Source organism: Typopeltis vanoorti, chromosome 18 (genome assembly GCF_054136105.1).
Source record: "Typopeltis vanoorti isolate ZY-2024b chromosome 18, IOZ_Tvanoo_1.0, whole genome shotgun sequence".
Taxonomy (NCBI): Eukaryota; Metazoa; Arthropoda; class Arachnida; order Uropygi; family Thelyphonidae; genus Typopeltis; species Typopeltis vanoorti.
In genome coordinates, this window is record NC_143566.1 from 2,725,849 (window position 1) to 2,749,205 (window position 23,357).

The 23,357-nt window shown below is 34.5% G+C and overlaps 1 protein-coding gene across 1 annotated transcript in view; it reads left to right on the forward strand.

Moving 5' to 3' along the window:
- The window catches only part of ACC (acetyl-CoA carboxylase), a 1,393,224-nt gene that overhangs the window by 425,110 nt on the left and 944,757 nt on the right, over nucleotides 1-23,357 (forward strand). The window contains exon 20 of the mRNA XM_090408519.1: nucleotides 7,094-7,184. Coding sequence (XP_090264645.1) covers nucleotides 7,094-7,184 — 91 coding nt within the window. The remainder of the gene's footprint in view (nucleotides 1-7,093; nucleotides 7,185-23,357) is intronic.

A 23,357-nucleotide genomic window follows, 5' to 3' on the forward strand; every position in this document is an offset into this window, starting at 1 on the left:
ACTCCTCATTCCATGCTACACCTGCAAGCTGTCTCCTGAGCTCTTCATAATCACCCCCTCTTGTAGTTTCACATATACCCTTTTCTCACATAGGTCCTCATGCAGCTGGCAACCACCCAGGTAATCAGCTCATGGTCACTCTCACCAATTGGTGGATGATTTGACACCTCATTTATAATTATATCCTGTGATGAGATGACCAAATCCAAGACCCGCAATCCTCGTGTACCCTCTGTTACATACTGTCTGAGGTAGTTATCCCTCAAAAACTCAAGAAACTCATTTTCTTTACTTCCAGTTGCTATCTCATCATTCCAGCCTATATTGCCATAATTAAGATCGCCCATAATGATCACCCATTTCTTTTTTGCTTGACTAATTTAATTATTATTATTATAATTATTATTACGGGCGACTCCAGAGAGTCCTTAGAGTCATCGAGGGAGGCCCTAAACATTATGTCGACACAATATTCGACATTTTCACAGTATCTATCCTACCTTGCCTTGAACTCACTCACTGTCATAACACCCACAACAGACTCTGGCAGCTTATTCCACTCATATACCACTCTAAAAGTAAAGAACCCAGCTCTAACACCCTTGCTAACTACACCCTTGCTCAGCTTCCATAGATATCCCCTAGTTCTCCCACCACCAGTCCTGATCTCAAAAATATCCTCTGAATTAATCCTATAGAAACCCTTTAGCAATTTGAATGTCTCAATCATATCTCCCCCTTTTCCGCCTATCAACCAATTTCTGCAACCCACAAATCTTCAACCTGTTCTCATAAGGTTCATTCCATAGACCTGCTGTCATCTTGGTCACTCACCTCTGGATTCTCTCCACCTCCTCCCCCCATTCCCTCCTCCCCAGATGAGATCTTATCAAGACTCGGTACAGAGGAACAATTACTTGCTTGTCTCTGCTCGTCAAAGTATTTTTCAACAACCAAGTGAGTTGATGAGCTGATTTAGCCACTTTTGCAATGTGCCCCTTAAACTTCATCTCCCTATCCACCAACACTCCCAAGTCCCTGGCCTCATCAATCTCCTGGAGTACAGTTCCACCAATGTGGTATACTGCTGCTAATCTTTTCACCCCAAAATGTATAACCTTACATTTTGTCACATTAAATTGACATCCATTCTCCTTAGCCCAGAACTCCAATCTATCCAAGCCGTCCTGCAAGATTTTGACAACTTCTGCATTCACTATTGCCCTATCCAACTTTGCATCATCAGTGAACAAATGAACTGTTCCTCTTAGATCCTTCCCTATATCGTTAATGAACAAATTAAACAGCAGCGGTCCAAAAACAGAAACCTGCGGCACACCACTAGTCACAGGCCGTCTTTTGGACTCTACTACTGAATAAACTACTCTCTGATATCTCTCCATCAACCACCCACCTATCAAAAACCAGAGGGAGTGAATAGATGGTATCAATGGCAGAATTTTATCCAGAGGAAGACCAAGATTTTATAATATTGGAGTCTTGACAGATACCATATAGATAATATGCAATGATAAGCAAAACTTTATCTACAGGCATATTTGTTGGATGGTTTTTTTTTTTTTTTTTCTTCTATTAGATTTGTGAATTTCTTCCCTAAAGTGTATGTATGTTTTAGGGAAATTCTCTGTGCTTTAACTTCTTGTCTTTTCTCTTGGTAGCTCATACCAGATACATCTTCCTGTTCCTGATGCTTATGCTCAGAGATTTGTATAGGATATTATAATAGTATTACCTATGAATTACCTATAAATGTTGCATGATTATTAACATCCTATTGACAATTTCCCTCCAAAATAATATGCTGCCTGTCAAGACTCCAATATTATCAGATCTTGGTCTTCCTCTGGATAAGATTTTGCCATTGATACTATCTATCACTCCCTCTGGTTTTTCTCACAATTCTATCTTCTGGTTTGAACATCATCTTGTATACACCTAGTTTAGTGTTTTCTCTCATTTTTCTCATTCAATATAAATTTATTCACTTGATTTCCACCGAAACTAGCATAGCTAATTCGGTTGGCTTTTCCATATTTAATTTGCTATCTTCACTAAAAATTGTGCATCAATAGCTGAAATGATTTACTTGTTCTTAAGTTCTCCATTCAGAATTTATTTGATTTCTAACATTTCTTGCCTGTTTTCATATTCTATAATTTTATTGCTGATTTTCATACTAAATTAATTACATGAGTTATTGAGTTTACTTTAGAAATCCTACAGACTTCTTGATTTATTTAGGATGGAGTTATCATCTGGATAAAGTTAAAAAAAGCTGAGAATCTTTAATTTTAATATCAGGTAGAATTCCACATTTCCTTTAAATTATCCATATAAATGGTGAATAAGTGGAGAAAATCCTCATCTCATGTCTGATTTAACATCAAACAATCTTCAAATATCTCCTTCACTTCTAAGTGCTGACTTTTAACTCGGATATAGACTATGTATATTTCTTTATATAATATCCATTTACGCCATATTTTGAACATCTTTTCTCTTGGCACCTTGTCATGTGCCTTTGCTACAAAATTTACTGATTCTTGTTATATTTCCATGAATTCTCAGTTATTTATCTTATTAAATAACTGAGATAAAATTGTTGGCCGAGTGGTTAGCATATCTGCTCTCCAGTCAAAAGGCCATAGGTTCGAATCCTGCCATGGACATGGATGTTTGTGATTGTCTATAAAATACTAGTGATGGTGAGCAGTAGATGGCATTGGTGTAGTAGTGGTTCATTTTAGTTGGTGGATTGAGTGGCAGAGTTGTAGAGTAGGTTCCCTCCCTCAGTGAGTATTTGGGCTCCTTGGAATTGTCATGTAATAATAATATTGATGATAATAACAAATTAAAATCTGACTGTGTCAACTTTTATTTGGCCTGTACCCAGCTTGTTCTCCAAGTTTCTCTTCTGCATTTTATTTTAGCATTTTCTCAAGTATACTTGCATAAATCTTACTGGAAACATTCAGAATGAATGTGAGAATTGCATAGGAAGTTCCCTACTTACTGTTTCCAGTAAGATTTCTTCATTTGCCGGTCTGGTTGGTCGAGTGGATAGCATATCTGCTCTCCACCCAAAAGGCTGTGGGTTTGAATCCCACTGTGATTATGGATGTTTATGATTGTCTGTGGAAATACTAGTGGTGGCCGGTAGTAGATGCCGTTGGTGATTGAATGGTGTAGACGGAGTTGTAGAGCAGGCACCCACCCTCGATGAGTCCTTGCCCCCCCCCGGAGGTGTCAAAGAATAATAAAAAAATAATTCACTTCTTTTATAGATGCCTATTTTGAGAACTTTACTCCAATTACATGGAATTTGGTCTTCTGACAAGGCCTTCTAAATGATGCAGTGTAGCCTGTGTACTTTTATACCTCCATGAAGTGAGCATTTCAGGTTTTTGATATTTTTTTTGTACCTCAGGTATTGATATGTAGTCTTCTGCTACTGTTTTCTACTTCTATGCTGTCACTGTTTATTTTATTTATTAATATTTACTTTAATAACATTTAATTTAATATATGATATGTAATTAGTAATTTAATAAGTAATATTTAATTTTTACTGGAGGTAGAATGAGTAGCGTCATTGAGGCATTGGATATGAGAAGTAAGCAAGGCAAGCAAAAGAGTTGGTAGTTGTAATAGGTACAAATGACTTGACTGCAAACAAAAAACACGTCAGAGTGGATATCAGGAGGTTGTTGAGGGAAGTTTTCCATTAGGTTATACTATAAATTAAAGATGCCAAGAAATGATATACTTGGTTTAATATTTTATCCAAGTGTAAGCAAACAAGTTTGCACTTGAACTATTCTGGGAACTGGGGCAACTCGTATATAGAAGCTTAGGACTTCACATCACTTGCCTTAGTATCCCATAATGCAAGCACATATCCTTACTGGTATGTATAATGCTATGTATTATGGGAAAGGTCACTATCCAGACCAGTTTCGACCTTTCGACCAGTCCTGAAAATAGTTCAGGTGCAAACTTGTTTGCTTTCACTTAAATAAAGGATTAAACCAAGTATGTAATTTCTTGGTATCTTTAATTTATAGTATAACTAAGTTGAAAAACTTCCAACAGCTATCTCTAATCCAAAGTATCTTAATAATAAGGTGTGACACCATTTTATTAACACCGTATATGAAAATATGACTTCTGCTCTACTTTAACCTTGGTATCAACTCTGGTTCTGGCTCCCACTGACGAGACCTCAATAAAGATCTGAACTGGTCTGGGTAGGGGCCCTTCCCACAATGCATAGCATTATGGGAAGGGTCCAGAAATCTGAACAAAAAGTTAAAAGTAAGAATCCTCAAGACAATGACCTGGAGCATTGGGACATATGGATGTGAGTCCTTGATGATCAATAAGGAAATGACTGACTGATGGAATGCGTTTGAAATGTGGTACTTGAGAAATATGGATCGTATCAGCTGGATTAAAAGAGTGAGCAATGAAGAGGTTCTTAAAAGATTCAAGGTGATGTGGCTAGTATCCAAAGAAGAAAAATAGCATTTGCAGGACATTTGGGGGGTTCTTCTGGAGAGCTCCCCAGAATAGTATTGCAGGGGATGGTGGAGGGAAGGAGAGGAAGTGGAAGATCCAGACTGCAGTGGAAAGACAACGGCTGGACAGGCAAGAGTCTTACAGAAGCGAGAGATAGAGAGGCATGGAAGAGGACTGATCATCAGCTGCAACCATCTTAAAAGAGGAGGCCACAGGATTAGATTAGATTATGATAGAAGTGTTTTAATCAGGCCAGGAATCTTGGTCTTTTAGTAGATTGGAAGTTTAAGAGCTATTAAGAATGATTGTGAATACCATTCAGAGGGTAATTGCAATGCTGATATGAACATTGATCTATAAGGATAAAAAAAAGTCATTTGCATGCAGAATTTAGTCTCCTGGGCTCCAAGGCAAGGAAGTTACTGGAGAGAGTGCATAGTATAGTGTGAAGATGATATTGGGATTGGATTGCAGAACTTACAAACAGGAGAAAGAGATGTTTGTTTCTATATATATATATTTTTTTTTAAAGAATTAAATGACTAGAACCGAGATTTAAGTAAAAAGGTTTTAACATAAAAACACGACTAGTTTCAGCTTGTAACAGCCTTCATCAGGTGACATTATAAAAGAAAGAAAAAACACTAAAACACTGAAGCTTAAATAAACTATGAACATCATAGAGAGTCTCTATGCATAATTGACATTAAATTGTTGTGGTCGTATTTAAAGCTGTTCTTTCGTTTGTTGTATTGTTGGGAAAGTACATGCTAGTAGCATCTCCTGAACGCCAGTACATGATTACAGCTGAATGACTATCTGGGAGGTTGTAGCTCAAGTTATTATTTAGATGAACAGGATTGAAGATGATTTCCCTAGATTCTATGATTTTTCTCTCTAGTTCATCATTGCAATGGAAGATGTTAGTAGATTTTTCCCAGCAGACTTTGTGACTTTGGCTTTCATCATTAGGATTAGCCGAGAAAAGGATATGACTTGATAATGCACTGGCTTGCTGTCTCTTGTAAGTAATGTCCCTCATGTGTTCTTCCATATGCATTTCAACAGATTTGTCTGTCTACCCAAAATAAGGAATATCACAATCTCACAATATTTTATATACACCAGGGTATTTGAGATGATGATGATGACAAGGTTTTGGGTGGCTTATTAAGAAACGGATCTTTGGAAGTGGAGTGAACAAGGTTCTGATATTGTATTTTCTTAGAACTTTTGCTAATTTATGTGAGACTGTACTTATGTAAGGAATAGATATATTGCCTTTGAATCTATTTGTTTCTTCTGAATGATGTCTAGGAGGATTAAGAAGGAATCTGTCAATGATTCTCTTAGAATATCCATTAACTTTGAAAGAAGTTTTGAGATAGACATAGAGCCAGAAGAGAACAGGCTCTATGTCCTAAGGTGGAAATTATTCCAAGTTTATGAGGAGGGAAGTGATAGGACTGACTATGCAGATATCTGTTGATATGTGTGGGCTTTCTATATATCAATATTTTGAGTTTACCAGAAGAGCGGGTCAGTTTGACATCAAGAAAAGGCAGGGAATTATCCGTTTCAAGCTCGGCAGTAAACTTAATACTATGATGTCGGCTATTGAGATGTTCGAGGAAAACCATAAGGGAATCATGTCCATGGGTCCAAATAATGAAGACATCATCTACATAGTGTTTCCAAATTTTAGGTATTAAAATAAAGGAAGAGATAGCCTTGGTTTCAAAATCCTCTAAGTAAATATTAATATTTGCGAGTACAGGGGATAAAGGATTACCCATAGCCAGTCCACGATTTTGCTTGAAATCTGAAGTAATCGGACTTGATGCAACGTGTAAGCAAAGCTAACATTTTTTTGAATAACTTGTCCTTGAGTAATGTTAGGCCTTCATCTGTTGGGATATTAGTGAACAGAGAAGTTATGTCCAAGCTAGCCATGATTTCATCTTCATTAACTGTTATATCCTTGATGTATGTAACAAATTCTGTAGTGTTCTTGATCAAGGATGGTGACTTGCCTGAAAAACTTTTGAGGTATTTGGCAAGATATTTTGAAAGGTTGTACGTTGGAGAATTGATACCTTCTACAATGGGGCGTAGTGGGGTGTTCTCTTTATGGATTTTAGGAACATCATGTATGCGAGGAATTAATTGATGAAGAGAGCGTAGAGATAAGCGAACTTTTCGGGATAATTTAGGTTGGTTTTAATAAGTTGTTTGTACGATTTTGAAGTTCACGAGTTGGATCTCTCTCGAGTATTGAGTAGGTATCATCTTGTAGTAATTCAAGCATTTTATTCTGGTAATCACATATGCTCTTAACACCATGCTTTCCATATGGCTTTCATTTTATATTTGGCATATGTTATTTGTGACATCTTCAGTAATGTAATTTCAGTGAATATAAAGATTCATCTGTTAACAATGCACAGTTAAAAATTTGAACATTTCTTTTTTTTTTTTTTAATTTTAAAATATGCATGAATTTCATTGAATTTGGTATAGAAATGTATGCTTTTTTTTTTTTTTATCCCTATAGCATTTATTTCATGAAGAGGCCTGGTGCGGTACTTGAAGCGGGAAGTGTTTTGGCAAGATTAGAGTTGGATGATCCATCTCAAATGAAAAGGGTATAATGCTTTGTGTTGAAAATATATGATCATTATTCTTTTCATTTTCATGGTATCTGACTTGTCTTAGGAAGTCCTCACTGGCAAACACATTCTCATCATATACCCATTGTATACTCATACTGTTACATATCTACTCTCAGGTAATGCAATTCCTGTCACTAATGAATTTCCTGACCTGCTCATCATGCACTTTCAATCTACAATTTACAGAAGTGTATTCTTGCTTTGCTTGTTCTGCTTTTATCTTCCTCTATACTATGAAAAATCTACTCTTCATTAATCTGATGCAAACTGTTGATCTTTTTATTTATCATTTACATATCATTGCTTCCCTTCTCTTATAGTTTTATAGACATAATTCCATTTGTCTCTCTCTAATGCCATTCTTATTTTATACTGTGGAATTTCTCTTGCTAAGGAACTGCATGCCATTTTGAATCATATTTTAATATATCAAGGTTTAAATTACCTTTATTTTTATTAAATCAAATAATTTTTTTCATAATAAAGCCAATTTGAAGTAAATATTTTTTATAATAAAGACAGTGGAAAGCAAATGTTTCTGATAAACACAATGTAAGATAAATATTAAAAGTTATGAAGTAAAAATTCTGCCCTCTGAAAATTTTACCACGTGGTAAAAATTTGGTATTGTTGTGGTATTATCATAATCATCATACCTCCATGAAGTCAAAGCACTAATTAGGGATTCCACTATCACACCCACAGCTCACCACAGCATTTCTCAAACACATTCTCTGCATCACAACTAAACATTCTCCCAGGCAATGCTGCCACTCTCATGCAAAAAACTCTTGCTCCTACTCTCCTTATAAGCTTCAGGGAAGGGAAGATCTCTTGTTCTTCTTCCATTCTACAGATGATTAGAAATGCAAGTCATCCCAGCAAGAAATTTGATGTTGCCTGGCATCTCAATGTTATCAAATGGGATAGTGAAGTGTGATTTTTGTTGCAAGAAATGAGATATGACTGTGTATCAGTAACAAGATTGCATAATTATCATCACCATACTAGAAAATAATATGGAGATCAATGATTAATCATCAGTTATGGATGTTCTTGAAGTTTAGATCATAGGTTGAGTGAAAGTAAAGAACTTTAGGATTTCAGTCTAAGTTTTTGCATTTATTGTTTATACAATTGTAGTATTGTTTCCTTGATGATTCAGTGATTGAGATGAAATATTGGAATGATAAAACATATTGTTTAATTATTTATATGCACTGTATTTATTCCATTAAACCCCATAATAAGTTCAAGCAAGCATGTAAGTCGTAGTGGGGTGTTCTGCAAGCATGTAAGTGTTTCTTGATCTTTTTTTTTTTTTTTTTTTTTGCCTGGTGTCCTTTTCAACTATTTGTATGGCCTGATGCCCCTGCTCAATATTACACTAGGTTAATGACTCGATAAGATAATAATTAATATATATTATTAGGCAAACCTAAATTACCATCAACATATAGTAATCTAGAAATTGCAAAAGGAAGTTGTGAGCAAGAGGGTGAGGAGTGGTTTCTTTGTATGGAGGGTGGTTGAACTATGAAATGCATTGCCTGATAGAGTGGTGAGAACAAGAATGATCAATGAGTTCCAGGAATGGTATGATAGACTTTATGTTTTCTTGGAAGGACCTCCCATGATGAGTCTTTTGATTCCATGGAGGCCTGAATTGATCTCTCACTCACTCTTTCTCTCAAATATTTACGTATGTACAATGATCATCTATTCAGTATATTATTTTACAAGGTTCAGCACTTTGTGCTACATATAATGAGATTTCAATAGTAATGATGAAAACATAGTTGTTTTTTTTTAAATAACAATCACGGTAATAATTTAAAATTATATCGTTCAGAGTTACATAAGTTATATAATAGTACATGTTGTAGTTTACTATTTTTTTTTTTCAAAGTTTGAAAAGGTGTGATTATACACACTGATTATGTGTGATTATACATACATTATACAACAGTATTTACACATATGCAATCAAAATATTATTTCCTAATTCTCACAAACATACAGTGTAAACTCATTATTTAAATTTATTTATTTTTTAATTACATTACATACATTTGTTACAGTTATTACATACATTACATACATTTGATTACATATGATACAACATTACATACATTTGTTTACATGTGATACATACATTATAGTAACCTGAAGAAATGGAACATGAAGAAACAGAACTATGAAAAAACACAACAGTAACAAACAGAACAGTGACAAAACAGAACAGGAGAAAAAATAAAACATTTATTTGTGTCGTATCTCGATATGTCATATCTATTTATTAATGAAATATCTATATAAAACAAAAGGTGTACAGAGTAGTTGTATCATTGGAACAAACAGCTTTATCTCTCCCTTTTAAATATTTTATAAAACAAAATATAAAAGAAATATATATAAAAAAAAATTTAATCACTACAGAACAGGAGAAAAAATAAAACATTTATTTGTGTCATATCTCGATATGTCGTATTTATTTATTAATGAAAATCTATATAAAACAAAATATAAAAGAAATATATTTAAAAAAAATGTAATCACTGCAGGTTGGCCATTCGGCATAAAAACCTCAATTTATCTTCTTGATTTTGATATTCCTGCACAACTATCGCCACTTGATTACTAAGGGTCTCATACCTCTTTTTTCTGACTTCTGAAATTTTTTTCAGAAACAAAAAGAAACAGAACTATGAAAAAACACAACAGTAACAAACAGAACAGTGACAAAACAATCCTCAAACTTTCCTGTTGTCTGAGGTCTTGTTATGCGATATGTATTTCTGACTGTCCTGTAGTTGGCATCGAAATAATGTTTTAGCAACGCTGCATAGTGACATAAATGTTTTGCTATCAGTATTTTGTGTTCTGACATTGCAGTGTATATAAAGTCGTTATTGTCTCTTTGTTCCCAAAAGATCAATTTTATCATTTTGTACTGTAACGGCATTAATCTATTTAGTTTGTAAGGTGCATAGAAAGCATACATTGTTATAGCGTATCTTAGTATATTTTGGCATAGTGCTTTGTATATTAGTGTTTTTAGGCATGTGGGAACTATGTCTTAACCTGCACATTTTGCTAGTTATTGTTCGGAGTTTGTTGGGCAGATGGTTTGTGTGGCTATTCCAGTTCATATCTGCATATTGAAGTAAATTCCAAGGTATCGTATTGTTTCAATCTGAGTGATTGTAGTGGTTTCACTGTTTTGTGTGTTTCTTATGTTGGAGAGTAGATGTTGGATGGTTATTTATTTGTTATCAACTGGTCGAGTCAGTGGATTTCTGAATATCATGAATTTTGTCTTATCTGAGTTTAGTTTACAATACCTTGGAATTTACTTCGATGCAGATATGAACTGGAATAGCCACACAAACCATCTACACAACAAACTCAGAACTCGGAGGTTGTTGTGTAGATCCATGACATAAATCTGATCATAGAGCCAGTCTATGATCAGATTTATGTCATGATACATATTTGTTTGGGCTATATTTGTGTTATTATGGATGGATATTATCACTGTATCGTCTGCATATTGGAATATCTTACCTTTGAGAGGTAGCTGATTAATATCACGTGTGTAAATGTTGAATACAATTTGGGAGGTACAGCTCCCTATAATAATAATTGAACTGATAGTTATTTAAAAATTAATGACTTTGATACAAATTAATTTTTACTCAGAAAAGATGTAAACTCACTGTATTTAATAAGCCAATCATTAATTGATTACCTTGAGCCTGACGAGATCCTGCTAATTTTTCAATATCAGGGTCAATGTTCGTCAAATGAGGTCTCAAGTCTCTTTGACGTATTTGCAATTTATTTCACTGCTTAGTTAACATTGCAACTCTAGGCTGAATCCTTTCTCGGCCAAGTATGAAGGAAAAGCAATAAGCAGTAATTTTATTTCTTGCCAAAGCTTGAGGATACTTGCATTGCATGTTTGGCCAGAATCTTTCATATTCACACTGTTGAAATTGTACTTGAGCTTCAACATCATTTTTTAAGTCAATAAATTCTTCACACAAATTTGTTATGAACAGAAGTGGCATCAGAAAGAAATTGATTTATGACCCAATCAGTTATTTTAAGCTCATCAAAGTCTTTGAATCTGATCTTTAAGTCTTTTTTCAGTGTCAGAAGATAGAAACAATAACAGTCTAAATCTATATCTAATATTAAATCATCATCTATTATTTGTGGACTTGGGAACTGCAAAACATCTTGTCTTGCAATGCTCTGCTTATAGAATTCATAGATAAGAATTTATGGAAACACAACACGTGTTAAAATAATTACTTAATAGTAGGAAAGTAATATTTGATGTTTTGACCTCTGTATTGAGGTCATCATGAGGAGAATATATATGTACAAGATCCAAGCTACATGCTACTGCACTTTTTAAAGGTAAAATGAATCTAACTGCTTATTAATCTTTTACCTAGCCTGACCTCTTCTGGAAAAGCTAAATTAATAATACTAAATTTTAAAAAATTATAACTAGATTAAAAAAATTAAATTAAAAAAAAAAGTATAAAAATAAATTAAAAATTAAATTAAAATAAATAAAACAATCACAAACATTTTTAAAAAATAAATTAAAACCAGACTACATTAAACATTTCTAAAGTCCTATCGTATTGAGATTTTCTTTTGGGCTTGTTCCAGTTGCTATAAGGGTTGCAGATGGGTCCTCCACATTCTTGAAATGATTAATCCATCATTTTTGTTCAGGTTTGAATAGTGTTTTAGCATTTCACAGGCTTCTTTGAATTTTCTCTCAAACCAGATTTTTGTGCATTGTAGTTCCTGGAGAATATCTGGACCTCCTCCATAAAATATACTACACTGCAACAGCAACAATCCAACTTCACACGAGTAGCAATAAAATATCAATTGAAAAAGGTGTCCGACAAGGAGACCCTCTATCACCCAAAATCTTTACAGCAGTCCTTCAAGAAATATTTAATAATATAAACTGGACAAACCTTGGTTTAAAAATTAATAACAGAAACTTAATACACCTAAGATATGCAGATGATATCATAAATTTGCAAACTCTCCAGAAGACCTTAATATAATTATAGAAGACCTATATCATGAAAGTAGAAAAGTCAGTCTAAAAATAAATAGAGATAAAACTAAAATCATGTTTAATCATTTTGTAACACCAAAAAACATAATAATAGAAAACAATTTCTTGGAAAGAGTCTCTTCATATATACATACTTAGGTCATCTCATTGATCTTAACTGTGGACTCCAAAAGGAAATAAATAGGAGAGTTCAACTTGCCAGGAGTGCATTCAGAAAATTGAAAGCATTTTTCAAAACAATGATGTCCACTCTGTTTAAAAAGGAAGACATTTAACCAGTGTATACTTCCAGTTATCTCATATGGTTGTGAAACTTGGTCGCTAACAAAAGTACTGGCAAATGAATTAACAACTCAAAGAAAAATGGAGAGGGTGATTCTAGACATCACATTAAAAGATAAGAAGCAAAACACCTGTATATGAAGCCAGACTGACATCACTGATATCATTCTAAAATGGAAATGTGCCAGATATTTATCCAGAAGAGAAGATGAGCGATGGACCACCATACTAATGAACTGGATTCCAAAGAAGGGAAACGAGGCCGCGGACATTCTAAAAAAAGGTGGAGTGATGAATTGTCAAATTTTGTTGGGGAAAATTGGTCAACCATTGCCGCCAAGAACAGAGAAAGGTTGAACGAACTGGAGGAGGCCTTTGTCCAGCAGTGGACAGAAAATGGCTGAAAAAGAGAAGGGACTTAGTGCCTTTCCAGTTAATTCTATAGTATGTTTGGAGTGCATGGTCTGTTAGGCCTGTTTTACCATGATGGAGGTATTTAATGATACCTCCATCATGGTAATTGTTTGTGTTCCTCTTTTCTGATTAGGATCGTGTGTCCTGTTTCCCCTATATAGCGTAGGTTACATGTACATTGCATTTTATAAACCCCTGGGTGAGCCAGGTATGGAAGAGGATCTTTGGAAGAACTGAGTAAATTTTTTAATTTTGTTGGGGGCTTCAAGGTAATTTTATGTTGTATTTATGTAGTGTTCTGTTTTTTCTGAAATGCCTCTAACATAGGGTATGGCTATGGTATTCTTGTAATCTTTTTTGTTTTTAGTGGTATTTTATGGAGGATCCTGTAAACTGCTTTTTTATTGTAGCCATTTTTTACAAATGTACAGTTAATGACGAATTCTTGGTTTTTACCTTTTACTTTTATAAAGTGCAGTAGCATGTAGTTTAGATCTTATACATATGTATTCTCCTGATGATGGCCTCAATACAGAGGTTGAAACGTCAAATATTACTTTCCTAATATTAAAGTAAAGTAATTCTTTTAACATGTGCGTTGTGTCTCCATAATTTCTTAACTACGAATGCTGACTACCGTGTAACCATAAAAGAAAGAATCTACTTGTACAATGTTAATTTGCTGATAAAAGCATTTATAATTCCCTTTGTTTTAATAAGATTCATGTTGCTTCACTGCAATTTGATATTAACCTAATTTAATTTGGTGAAAATATCGGAAAGATATGCGATGTCAACCTTTTCCTTTTTTAGAACATTACACATACTCTCATCACGTGAAGTAAGAAATTAAACAGTATCATATAGTCCATTCAAGCATCACAGGCAGTTTCAATTTGAGAGCCATCTAACTTCAGTGTGAAGCAAAAGATGCTGAAATTCTTCTTAAAATATGGGTATTCAATGGCTAGACTTTTATTTTATTCACTGCTTTAATAACATCATCCCAAGTCTTATGTAATAAGTCTACCACTAAGATGTTTTGCTGCTAAGTGCTGTGTATGAAGAATGCAGTGAATTGTAAAGATATTTGGGACTATTTCTTTTAAATGTGCTATAAATTCATAGCGATTACCAATCATAGCTGGTTTTCCATCAGTTGCACATGCAATAATATTTATGAGAGGAATGTTTTTAGCATTAAAAAAAATCTTTAAAAACCTTAAAATTTGTAGAACCTTTTGTGCCAATTTTCAGTTGTTCAGCAAATACAAACTCTTCAAAAATTTCTTCAATAGTATTTATATAACACATGTAGGCCATTAACAAAGCTTCGTTGTCGCATAAAGTTGTCTCATCAAGTTGCAACTTTGCAACTTGATGAGACAACAAAATTCTATGGTTTTTATATCATAAAAAAAGTTTTTTTTTTCAATGTCCTTTTCCATTTCATCAATTCTTGTTGATACTGAACTATTGCTAAGGGGAATTGACGAAGTCATATTTTATGTGGCCAATCATCGTATCTAAAACTTCATTTATATTCAGTAAAGATGGGAGTTTTGCCAATAGCACATGACTTTCTGCATTTGGCAATTAATTTGAAAGTTTCTAAGAACTTTTGTTGGTTACTTTGCAAAACAAAGTAACCAACAAGAGAAGGTTACTTTGTTTTGCAACCAACCCTTTAAGTCCTGAATGATTTTTAAGTTTAGTCTTTAATTTGCAAAAGTACTCCACATCCTTTTTTTTACTTTATTTGGATGCATCATCATCAAATTCCTGCCATGTACCCTCAAGGGGTGTACAGGATATGACAGTACTACATGAAAAAATTACATCATTACTAACTTCCTATCTACAATTTTCCTCCAAATCAGTCTGTTACTTGTCAAGACTCCAACATTATCAGATCTTATATTTCTATCGTCTAAGGCACTTTGTACCGTATCAATCCACCTATATCTTGGTTTTCCTCTGGGTCGTTTTCCTGCCAACCTGGCAGAGAACACTTGTTTTGCTAATCTTTCCTCTCCCATTCTATTTAAGTGACCATACCACCTGAGATTAGCTCTGCTAACGCATTCCTGGATGCTGCCAATGTCAAGTTCTTTCCTAATATCCTCATTTTTAATATGATATTGCCATTGATGCCATCTGTTCATGCCTATAATCTTTCTCAGGACTCTCATATCTGCAGTCTCTAGTCTTTGGTCAAGTGTTTTACTTCTGACTCAGCTCTCAGATCCATAAGTTAAAACTGGTTTGAACACTGTCTTGTATACAGCTAATTTAGTATTCCGACTAATTTCTCTCTTATTCCATATGAATTTATTCAACTGACTTCCCACCATACCAGCTTTGCTGATTCTGTTGTCTATTTCTATATTTAATTTACCATCTTCAGTAAAAATCGTGCCTAAGTAGCTGAAATATTTTACTTGTTCCACAGGTTCTCCATTCACAACACAGTTGACATTTTCAATGATTCTGCCTATTTTCATTGTCTTTGTCTTTTTATTGCTGACCTTCATACCATATCTATTACAACAGTTATTGAATTTAGTCAGATAATCTTGCAGACGTGTAGCAGATTTATTTAGAAGTATAACATCATCCGCATAAAGCAAAGAGCTGACATTAACATCTCCAATTTTGATATCAGGTTTAATACCACTTTGCTTCATAACGTGATCCATATAGATAATGAATAACAGAGGGGATAATGTACATCCTTGTCTCACACCAGATTTAACATTAAACGTTCTTCCTGTACTTCCTTCAATTCTAACTGCTGACTTACAAATCAAATAAAGACTAAGTATTGCTTGATATAATGCCCCATTGACACCATATAACTGCAGCGTATTGAAATGCTTCTCTCTCTTGGCACCTTGTCATATGCCTTTTCCAAATTGACGAAACTTAAATACAGATCTTTGTTATATTCCCATGCTTTCTCGACTGTCGTAAAGTGAAGATCTGATCCTGACAGCCTCTATTTGGCCTGAATCCAGCTTGTTCTTCACCAAGCTTTTCTTCCACAATTCTTCTCAACCATTTCTCAAGTATACTTGCATAGATCTTGCCAGGAACACTCAGTAGGGAAATACCTCTGTAATTCTCACATTCAGTTTTATTTCCCTTTTTATATATGGGTACTATGAGAGCTCTACTCCAATCATCGGGAATTCGTCCCTCTGTCCAGGCTTTCTCAACTATGCAGCAGCCACTGTAAGACTTTTATACCACCATACTTCAGAATTTCTGGTTGAATATCATCTACTCCTGCTGCCTTTCCGCATTTCAAGCCTTTGATGGCTTTTTCTACTTCAAGTATGGATATGTATTCCTGACTGCATGCCTGGTTGGTGTTTTTTATCATTGTGCTTTCATCACTGCTTGTTTCATTTAGCAGTTTTTCAAAGTAATTACTCCATATTTCAAGGATATCTTTTTCTCCCGTTTTCATGTCACCTTTATCATCTCTAACTCCTTTTACAGCACTCTTTCCTCCATTGCTAAGCTTCTTCAATAACCTCCAGAATATTTTGCCACCTTCTTGATATTTATTTTCTATATTCTTGCCGAAGTCCTCCCATGACTTTTGTTTAGCTAGTTTTACACACTGTTTAGCTTTCTTACATTTGTCTCTGTATTCTATAAGAGTAAAACCTGACTTATTTGCCAGGAGCTTTTGATATGCTTTCTTCTTTTCCTTCACTGCCTCTTTAACTTCCTGTGTCCACCAGGGAGTTCTGATTTTTTTATCCTTGCACACAACCTCACCACATGCCTCTCTGGCAGAATCAATCAATGTTTTCTTCAGAGTTTGCCACTGAATCTCCAAGGTTTGATTCCTGTTCTCAAACTCTTTCATTTTCTTTTCAATAATCTTTCTGTATTTTAGTCTGCAGTTCACATCTGAGAGCTGCTCAACTTTTATTCGCTTTAAAACTTTCTTACATGTTATTCTTTTCAATATGAAATTCAATTTTATCCTGCTCAAGACTAAATAGTGATCATTTCCAATTTCAAATCCTCTGTACACTCTGGTGTCCTGCACCAGGAAGAAAACATCACTATCAACAATAACATAGTCAATGAGACTTTTCTTATTCCTAGCCTCTTCTCTCCATGTGAATTTGTGCACATTTTTATGTTGGAACATGGTGTTAGTAATAACCAGTCCATGTCCTCAGCAGAAATCCAATAGATATGTTGGATTTCTTTAAAAGAAGGTGGAGAACCGACCAGGGCTTCTGACCTAATGGCCAATCCTCACCTTCTCGTGGTGCACCCTGTCGGGTATCTACTTTGATACTGAACGAACGAGGATGGGCTGGCAATTTGGGATTTAGCCGACCAAATTTTATTCTTATTGGTTAAACCAAAATAAAAAATGATGATACAACAAAAATTATTATTTGGATGCTTTGTTCTTAAATGCTCAGTCATTCTTTGAAGGCTTCATTCTTTCGTTTGAGAAAGTTTTTTTACATATTAAGCACATTGGTAACTTCTCATCATTTATAGATGGAATAACTCCATATTTTAAATATTCACTTGAATATTGCTGACACTTTCTTTGTTCACTCATTTTAATGGGCTTCAGTGCTACATAATATCAATGAAGTGGGCCACACAGTACTACTTACTAGATTTAAACTGCAAAACAGGGTTGTCAGATAGGTGTTAGGAAAAGTAGCAGATAATGCTTATATATTAGTAATGAGTTCTGCTAAAAATAGCCTACATTAATTATTTTCAAGTAGAAAATTCAGACCAAAAAGTAGCCCATTTACTTATTTTTCAGTGTAAAAATTCTGAATAAAATAAGTAGCGAACAAATTTGAGCAGTATTCCCAGAGACAAAATATTCTGAACAGTGCTGCCAAACATATAATATAAATAGGGATACTAGATTAAATACAGAATTTTTTCCTTTTATTATATTAGTAGTATTATATTGCTTACCACCTCCCTCAGTGTTTACAGTGCTCCAAGGGGGCATTACATGTGCATCTGACATGTGCTAGAGAAAACCATTTTTCTCTAGCACATGTCAGAAATCCTGAGAGAAATCTGATTATCTGGTTAAAAGATGAAGTAAAGGCAGCCTATAATGTGATAATTTAGTAAGTATGCTTCTCTTTCACACACAATCCCCATCATTAGTAGCTTTAATAGACACTTAAACACCCACAACCATCCAACTCTCCTTGGATTTCATAATCATAATTTGAGAATAAGGTGGTTAGCCCTATACGTATAATAATTTATTTATTTATTTTCTGTAAATTATTATTATTATTCAGGCCCCCATGGAGTCAAAAGACTCATCGTGCGAGGTCCTTCCTAGGAAACACAAAGTCTATCATATCACTCCTAGTACTCATTGACTGTTCTTGCTCTCACCATTCTATCAGGAAATGCATTCCACGGTTCGACCACCCTCCATGCAAAGAAACCACTCTTCACCCTCTTGCTCACAGCTTCCTTTCGCAACTTCCAGGGATGGCCACTTGTCATCTCACCTTCCCGCTGTTTCACCAAGCGAAAGAACTTAAAAGTTTCAATCATATCACCTCTCCCCCTTCCATCTACCAAACTCTGCAGTCCACATTCCCTCAGCCGAACATGACTAACATTGTACAAGCCTGAGACCATCTTTATTATCTTTTTTAATTTATCCCCTTCAAATCCTGGGGGACCAAATCTGAGAACAGTAGTCTAAGTGTGGTCTGATCAGGGTCTTATACAATGGAATGACGACACTTTTATCTCTGCAGGTCAGCATCCTTCTCAGTATTGCAGCAATCCTCTGGGTTACCTTCACCACCTTTGCAATATGTTTATTGAATTTCAGGTTTGTATCAATCATCATCCCCAGATGTCTTGTTTCCTCTACTTCCTCCAGTACAGTTCCTCCAATCAAGTATGCAGACTCCCATCCATATATCCCAAACTTCAAGACTTTACATTTTGTTGCATTAAGCCGATACCCCTCATTCATTTGCCTATCTGTCTAGTTTATTCAAATCCTCTTGCAGGGCTTTGTCTATACCAACTGCACTGTAGAGGTATCCAGACATTATCCTGTGTCCTGAAAACATAGAGTAACCTATAAGTTTCTCACATCTTTCTATAGCTTGTGTCCAGTGTGGATAAGTTGGATTAGACATTTGATGTGGAATAAGAGTAGAAGAAACCATATTGGTAATCCCTAATTAATTGGTGTACCTCCAAAGCAGTTAGCTCTTGATGACCTGCTCCATTGCGAAAAAATTGAGTTATGAGCAATGGGAGCATAGTTTGATCCAGCCTTTTCTTGATGTGGGTTGTTTACTTCCCTGCTGTTTGTGTGCAGATGCTAGACAAGTATGACATCTTGTATATTGGAGGAGTATTAATTCTAGAATACAAATTTTGATCGAAAACTGAAAGAATTTCATCAACACTTAGACCCATGTTTGCATTCAGCAATTAAGGATTTTTCTTCTTATTTCATTTTTGTCAAATTCTAGGAGGAATGTAGTGAGCTGTTCATGTCATAATGAGTCATAATTTTCCTCTGTCATTTATACAAGTGTTAAAGGAGAATATTGATATTAGGTACTGAGCCTTATCTTTGAGTGATATTGGAATGGTACTATCTTGGATGTGGTATAAGAAGTTATCAATTTCCTTATATGTATCCTCAAGAGGTGTTCAGGCTACTATGACAACACTACATGATTGTGTAGTATTAATGGAGACAAAAACACTGTTGGAGTAATTATTTATAATTAAGAAAAATAACACGATGTTTTGGCATTTATATCAAGGTCATCATTAGGAAAGCATATGCATGAACAAGACATAACACTACACTGTAACTTGTGTGATCATGTAGCTTGTTCATATCTATGTTTTCCTAATGATGACATCGATATATAGGATGAAATGTCAAGTGTTATTTCTTCATTATATGTAAAGTAATTGCTCTAGTGTGTGTGTGTGTGTGTGTGTGTGTGTGTGTGTGTGTTTGTCTCCATAAATTCTACACAATGAATGCTGACTACCATGTAACCTTTAAAGAAAGAACTATATGATTAAGGTTACATTATTATTAATCTCCTATCAACAATTTTCATCCAAATTAGTCTATTACTTGTCAGTACTGAAATGTTGCCATATCTCATATCGTGATTTTAAGGCACTTCTGACTGAATCAGTCCACCCTAGACCTTGGTTAGCAAAACACTTGTCTTTGCTAATCTTTCCTCACCATTCTATTAAGTGGCTAGACTACCTTTGATCAGCTCTGGTAACACATTCTTGAATGCAATCAATGTCTAGTTCCTTTCTAATACAGTAGATTCTGATTAATTGGAACATGTTGAGACTAGAACATTTTGGCCTATTTATGTGTAGTTTCACGATAATACAATACTTATATAGATATAAAAAGACAAACATTTTACTCAGTGACAAATATTTATTCGAATTAATTATAATAGTGAAGTATGTATATATTTAAATTTCCCTCATTGTCAATACCAATCAATGATGACCTGTTATTCTTAAAGTCCATTGTAATCCTATTTAAAATTGCCATGATCCAGCTTCTTAGATAACTCATCTGATGTATTTTTTAACTTTTGACCACTAATGCGCACTTTTCTTCCTTTCAATGATTAGGCATTTGCCAGCTCTTGCTTCAATTGATTTTCACTTTTTTACTTGAATAAATCTGTCCCAAGAATCTTGGTGAGCTTTCTGTACTACTGTTTCAGTTATTTTTGTTTTGCTTTTGTATATTTCTTCTATTTCCTTTGTTTGTCTTCAAAAAGGAATGATTTGCTTGCCATCAGTTTTTCTGTTATTGCATTTTCTATATCTGTGCTCCTAATTTTTAATGTATTTTTTTTAATATTTTATTTTTCTTCCCAAGTACTTCACAGGCTGCTTTATGATAACTATTATTTCTCAGGAAATAACAACATATACTAAAATATTAATTATAAAGACTTTAATTAATAGTTTCCTATATTTTGTCAACATTACATTGCCATCATCAGGGATCACAAAAAACTATGTGCACATGCAGGCACTAACAAGAGGCAAATGAGGCTGAAGAAAGGCAACCAATGGCAGGTCTAGAGTCCTAAACGGCACCACCTATTGGGTTAAATTGGGTAGAATTGGCATTAGGCTAAAGATCTTAGAATGAATGCTTTCCAAATTTGGGGCAGTCTCATGAATCCACATTTGCAATTTGGAAATTTTTTCACGACTGAGGCAAATTCGAGGAATAGACTTTCATATTTGTATTGGCTGCGGCATAATAGAGTGCCTTTTTTTTTTTTTTTTTTTTATCCTGTGGTGGGTGTCCAAAGAATGGTCAGCAACTCTTGAGTGGCTATATTGGTGGAACAGAACCAGAAAAATTCTGATATTAGCTATCCTGCCTGTTTGGCCTTAGTAGGACAGTTTGCAACTGCAAAGGACCTGGTATACTCCTAAGTCTAGAGAACATGGCTGGTCTTTGGTGAACCGGATAAGTGATCCAATTTTTTATGTGGTCTGTAAGTCGTCAACCTTACAACCACTTGCGAGATTGTAGGGTAGTTGAGTAACCAACATATAAGCCTATCTACCCCAGGAAGACTGCTTTATGAATTATCTTTATTAAAGTTTTCCATTCTTTTTCTTCTATATCTTCATTAACTTTGGCTTCTTATAGGTATTTTAGGGCAGGCTCAGGTATTAGGTATTATTATAGTAGTTTTAGGTATTTTCTGTTAATCCTTATTGATATAGGAATAACATTCTACTGCTTTCTTCTTGTAATAGATATATACTTTAAATTAAAGGTACCAAGAAATTATATACTTGGTTTAATCCTTTATCCAAGTGTAATCAAACCACTTTGCCCTGTCGTAATTATATTTCAGGTGCAACTTAGTTTGCTTACACTTGGATAAAGGACCAAGTACACTTAAACCTCTTTTTTCACGATAGATAAGTTCCTAAAAATTACGTGTAAATAGAATTCACTTAAAAAGAACTACTGACTGCATAGAAAAAGTGAAGATTGGTTAAAAACCTGAAATATAAGCAAAATAATGAAAAAAACAAACGTTAAATTCATTAGGATCATAAGACTTTTATTTACATTTCATGAAGAACACACATACATATAATGAAGTTTAATAACTTTAAAAAAAACATTCATTTCAGTTGTTTGCTAAGGATTCTATAAAAAAATTATTATTCACTATCAGTTTCTGGCAATAAACGCGAAAGCATTCATTTTCGTGAGACTGTAATATCACTGGAACTACTAGATATGGTATTATCGTCATCGACTTTCGCTTCAACTTGTGGAATTCTTCTTGTCATGTCTTGAACAAAAGTACCACTGATTGTTTCAGTAGTTTTAGGCATGAACTCAGTTATTAATCGCTGTGTTGATGCTTTAGATAAGTCGTGATATTATTCTCTGTATGAAGACATTAACAACTTAAGCTCACGTGAAAACTTCCCAGCACGTTCTTCATTTGGATCATGTTGGGCAAAATAATTGACTAAATTACTGGCCAGTTTAAGACCTTCTTTAATAATATCAGCAGTAAAAGTAGGATTATCTTGATCATTATCATTAACTTCTTCACTTTCAGGAGTCTCAGAAACAATCTCCACTATTTTGTCTTCGCTAAAAGGTTTATCAATTAACAATTCTTCGATATCTGCCAACGTAAGATCATCGAATCCTTCTCCACCAATTTCTCATGCCGAACTTATTATATTGGGGAATTCTGCAGTATGATTAAAGGGAACAGGAGCAATCTCTTTAACACATGCAGGCCAAATAGCTTTCCAGCATGCATTCATAGTTTCTGGTCTCAATTCAGATAACAATAATCGAACCTGATCAATACAATCCATAATTGAAAATATTTTCCACACATCCATAACTGACGGTATTTCATCATCATTTAGCTTGTTCAAAGCGTACGGAAATCTTCGTTTGAAATAATATGTTTTAAAAGTCGCATTTATACCCTGATCTAGAGGTTGTAGCAATGATGTGGTATTGGGCAGCAGAAAAAAAAAAATGCACATTTGGTGTTCTATGGGAGGATGACTGGGTGCATTATCAAGAATCAAAAGCACTTTAAATTCGAGACCCTTGTCAATCAAATAGCGTCTAACTTCTGGCATAAAATGTTTGTGGAACCACTCAGTGAAAATATCAATGGTCACCCGAGCTTTTTTGTTGGCCATCCAATGAACTGATAAGACCAACCGTGGTCTTAATGATAGATTTATGAGGATTGGTTTTAACA